Source organism: Babylonia areolata, chromosome 18, assembly GCF_041734735.1.
Source record: "Babylonia areolata isolate BAREFJ2019XMU chromosome 18, ASM4173473v1, whole genome shotgun sequence".
Taxonomy (NCBI): domain Eukaryota; kingdom Metazoa; phylum Mollusca; class Gastropoda; order Neogastropoda; family Buccinidae; genus Babylonia; species Babylonia areolata.
In genome coordinates, this window is record NC_134893.1 from 66,048,213 (window position 1) to 66,053,212 (window position 5,000).

The 5,000-nt window shown below is 41.0% G+C and overlaps 1 protein-coding gene across 4 annotated transcripts in view; it reads right to left on the minus strand.

Moving 5' to 3' along the window:
* Positions 1-4,277: 4,277 nt before the first annotated feature.
* Positions 4,278-5,000, minus strand: part of LOC143293019 (QRFP-like peptide receptor) — a 193,980-nt gene continuing 193,257 nt past the window's right edge. For all 4 annotated transcript variants that reach the window (XM_076603815.1, XM_076603814.1, XM_076603816.1 and 1 more), the window contains one exon: positions 4,278-5,000. This exon is cut by the window's right edge and continues 208 nt beyond it. In XM_076603815.1, the coding sequence (XP_076459930.1) occupies positions 4,870-5,000 (131 nt within the window). In that variant the 3' untranslated portion in view covers positions 4,278-4,869.

Sequence of the window (5,000 nt, forward strand, 5' to 3'; positions counted from 1 at the left end):
ACAAATGACAGAAAAGATATTTTTCCACTTTTTTCCAAGAAATTTATTTGATGTCTTAAATGCTGTTGAATGTCTGAAAACAAAACAAACAAAAAAAAAAAAAAACAACAACAAAAAAACACACGTTTAAGCGGCACTTTTCAAGACCTTTATGCGTTTTTCTTTTTCAACCCTCTGTCTCTGTCTCGCTCTGTCTCTGTCTGTCTGTCTGTCTATCTGTTTGCCTGTCTCTGTGTCTCTCTATGTGCCTCTGTGGCTGTCTCTGTCTCTGTTCACCCCCACCCCCTCTCTCTCAGTCTTTGCCTCGCACGAGTGAGCGCGCACGCACACACACACACAGAAACAGACATACACACATAGAAACACACAAACAGCAAGACACACACACACACACACACACATACACACACACACGTGCGCGCCCTCAGTTAACAATTATAAAAAAAAGTATTAAGCTAGCATAAGATCAGACATTGATTTCTTCCAAAAACGAGCAATACTAATTTCGTCTGAAGCAACAAAGCAACCTTCACTTTCGATGTCATGAGTAGTTTTGGCATTGATCCCACAATGGAACCAATATCTATAAGGTATTCATTCTCTTCTACACCTGTGTGGGAACTCATTTTGACACACTTCATGCTGATTTGACATTGGAAAAGAATATAAACCTGCCAGCAAGCCATGTTTAACTCCCTCAGTACGGCCAGTCCTCTCTTCTCCTCTACGCAGACCCCTCGGATGTCCAGTGGGTGTCTGAATGACCCAACCTTTAGCTTCCGTCGTCAGAAGTGTGGTATTCTTTGTCAACATTCACCTCTTCAGTATAAGAGCCTCCCACTTGCAATATTTTGATGATGGTAATTGGGGTGAAACGCTGTTAACGTCGTCCCTTTCGCCGTTCGTATGGAGAGAGTTAATGCCACATAGAAAACAATTGCCCGAAACTTAATAAACTATACAGATCATTCGTTAATCAAAATGAAGCCGGCTCATCCTAGATACTACTATTTTTTTTAGGTAGAGAAATCCGTCCACACTGGATCTAACGAATGAATTCTACTGTCGAACTTTTTTGCAGTTATGATGGTTTAAGATTGCCTAGTTATCTGTCTCCGGGTAATACAACACATTTTTTGTTTGTGCTATTCGCATTGATTTGAAATAACTACTCCAAGCTCTAGAATCGTTGAAATTGCAAACACGATCAGAAATTATATATTTAAAAAAATATGTGACTTTTTTTTCAGTTAGAATACAGATATGACTTTCTGCTGGATACAAGCCCGTTGTTCTTTCATTATCATAACTTGTCGACTACAGGGATTGGTTCCACGAAAACATTACCGGTGAACATCAAACCAGGTAGGATGTCCCACTATTGACCACATGTTCACACTTCTAGCAATAATTCAGAAACAGTTATCTTTGAATCATAAACTGTATGCAGCATTTATTGACTTTGAAAAGGCTTTCGACTCTGCACCAAGAGCTTTACCTTGACTTTTAATGCAAAAGAACGGAAATAAGAGTAAAATATATCAATGTAGTAAGGGCATGTACAGTACTGTTAAAGCGTAAGCAAGATGCCGTAATGATTTCACTAACTATGTCATGTGTGCAAAAGGTGTTAAACAAGGAAATGCGTGTAGTCCTGCTTTACATTCTTTGTTCATCAATGAATCAGCAGCAGAAACAATTAAGGATGGTAGACACGCGATAGAACGTGATGCCCAAAATGACCAAGTATGAGGACGTGCAGCATTTAAGCCGTGACCACATACTTACGACAGAGTAAAAGGTGCACGAGGAAGAGAAGAGAGACAACAAAGATACAGATTTGAGAAGACTGAGGGAAGGAGAGTGAGAATCGGAGTTGGAAAAAGAGAAGAGAGAGAGATGGAGAGAGAGAGAGAGAGAGAGAGAGAGAGAGAGAGAGAGAGAGAGAGAGAGAGAGAGAGAGAGAGAGAGAGAGAGAGAGAGTGCACGCTTAAGTGAGTACGTGTGTTTGTTTGTTTGTGTGTGTGTGTGTGTGTGTGTGTGTGTGTGTGTGTGTGTGTGTGTGTGTGTGTGTGTGTGTGTGTGTGTGTGGTTTTTGTATGAATGAAATATATTGAACGGGCGGTTATGATGACTTATCTACAAATCATTTGTTATTGACATTGACATTAGAAATGAAGAGCATACTTCTCTCTCTCCCCAAAATGCATTGATTTGTATTATGAAAAAGTTGCATATGCTCAGTAATGTTTCCTTTGATTTATTTATCAAATTATTTGACACACAAGTTCAGCCTGTTGTGCAATACGGCTCTGAATTGTGGGGTCTAGACAAAGCTGCTGTTCACTGTGAATCAGTCCACACTTTTGCATTAAAGAGATTTTTAGGAGTAGATAGGCAAACACCAAATGACTTAGTATATAGTGAAACGAATCGATAACCGTTATATCTAGTTTCTGCAGTCAGGCATATACGTTATTGGTTGAGGTTACTACAAATGGAACATAACAGAATACCCCGCAAAGCTTATGATATGCTGTATGATTTAGATGCTAGAGGCAGAGTGAACTGGGTAACCAAAATTCGCCCTTGTTTGTTGGAATATGGGTTTCGATTTGTTTAGTTAAACCAAGGTGTTGGTAGCAACCAGGCGTTTATCGACGTGTTTCGACAACGACTGACTGATTGTAGATGGCAGAAGTGGTCTGATCATATTCAGAATAGTGAAAGATTTAGTTTTTACAAGAATTTTTTGCAGTGTGTCTGATTTGAAACCTTACTTAGTGTTGAATATGGATAGACATTTAAAATATATGACGGCAAGATTTAGATTAGGTATTACAGAATTAGCGGTCCATCACTACAGATACAGAACATGTAACGACAGTGATCTGACCTGTCCATTATGTAAAGAATCACAAGAAAATGAGATACACTTTGTTCTTTGCTGTCCAGCTTTAAGGAACATTCGAGAGGAGTTTATTCAGCCTAAATATTATAGTGAACCTACGTTGTTTAAATTGAAATTGATGTCATCTACTTCCCCTGAAGTTGTCCGCAAATTTTCACTACTTTTTATACAAAGCTTTCAAATTCAGAGAATTTATAGTTAGAATTCAGTTATATTTTTGTTTGACTGTGTTTATTGAGGCTCACAGTGTCGTGGTGTATTGTTTGTAAAATAATGTTCACATTCCCCTTCATAAGGGGCCTAGGCCTATACATGAATAAACCATCTTGAATGTCTCTCTCTCTCTCCTCTCTCTCTCTTTCTCTCTCTGACTGTAACTTTACAATGCACACCATGTTAGAATGCCCTGTGTTGCCGACGATAGCTAAAATAAGTCAGCAATCGCGACTGATGTTCGTTCGATGAAAACAGAAGTCTTGTTTGATGTGTTGGATGGGAAGAAAATAGACAGGAAAGTGTACAGGGATGGGTTGCATTAACTTTTATTTCTGATTTTCTTTTTCTTTTTTTGTTGTTCCAAATCCTCTGTAAGCATTGGGTGAACACACACACACACACACACACACACACACACACACACACACACACACACACACGCACGCACGCACGCACGCACGCACGCACGCACATACATACTCACACTCACACGCACGCCCACACGCACGTAGGCACACACACACACACACACACACACACACACACACACACACACACACACACACACACACACACACACACACACACACACACACACACACACACACACACACACGATTCACTACTAACGTTAGAATTTCGTTTTTTTCCATCCGCTGCTATCAGAAAATGAATGTATTTAACAACTGTATGCTTTTCATACCCTGAATTTATTATCATCTTAAGGATATGGAAACCATAAAGGAAGCGTACTTCATAAGCTGAATAAATAATGACTTTTACACGTTTGGGATTTGCTGACTATAAGAACCTAGTAAACTAAGACTTTGAACAAATAAACAGATAAATAAACAAATAAATGAAATAGATTAACACGATTAGAAAAAAAAGAAGCAGATAAATCTAAAACTAAAATATATGAAGGCAGTTGAACGCAGACGAGTTTTAACCACACGTCTCTCTCTCTCTCTCTCTCTCTCTCTCTCTCTCTCTCTCTCTCTCTCTCTCTCTCTCTTTCTCTCTCGTCTTTTCTTGTCTCTGTTTGTCTGGGGGAAAAAAAAAAACAACTTCCGAAGTAACACTGACATAATTATCCACTCTTCCAAGATAGTACAATACATATAGCACTACAAGACATCCGTTTACAAATTGTTTGGGGAGAAGACAAGAGAAGGGTGAATGAAACAAAGGCCGGGTGAACAGGGGTGGGAGACATAAGGGGTGAGAGTAATGTGGGACAGTGGAGGAATGAAGGGGTGGGTGGGGAGGGCCGGGGGGTGGGGTGTGGGGGCAGACGGGAGAAGGCGGGATAGAGGGTGGGGGAGGGAGAGAGGAGGAATGAGCGGTTTAGGAACTTTCAGAACACGCAGAATCCTCACTAATGAATTTATTGTTTCTGCAGTTTGGTTGGTAGGATATTAGGGTGGTGGGAGTTGGGGGAGGGGGGTGAGGGGTGGGGGTGGATGGAGACAAAAGAAAAGTAAGATAGAAGAAAAAACAACAACACATAATTATGTGCTAGCGGTCTTAAAGAGTGGGGACATTTCAGACACACAGAATCATCACTGAAGAATCGTTTCTGCAGTTTGGTAGGTTAGAGGCAGGAAGTTAGGGTGGCGGAGGGGTGGGGGTTTTGGGCTGGTGAGGAGGGGGAGGGGAGGGGGACACACACACACACACACACACACGCGCGCGCGCGCACACAGACACACACACACAAAGATAAAATAAAAATGAAATAATCAGACGTATGTGCTAGCGGTCTTGAGGGGAGTCTTGTCCGAGCTGTACTCTACACACTGAGTTGTCGACGACCTCTCATCACGCACCAGCATAGGACTGCCTCTACTGTCTCTGGTCAGTGACCGGTACA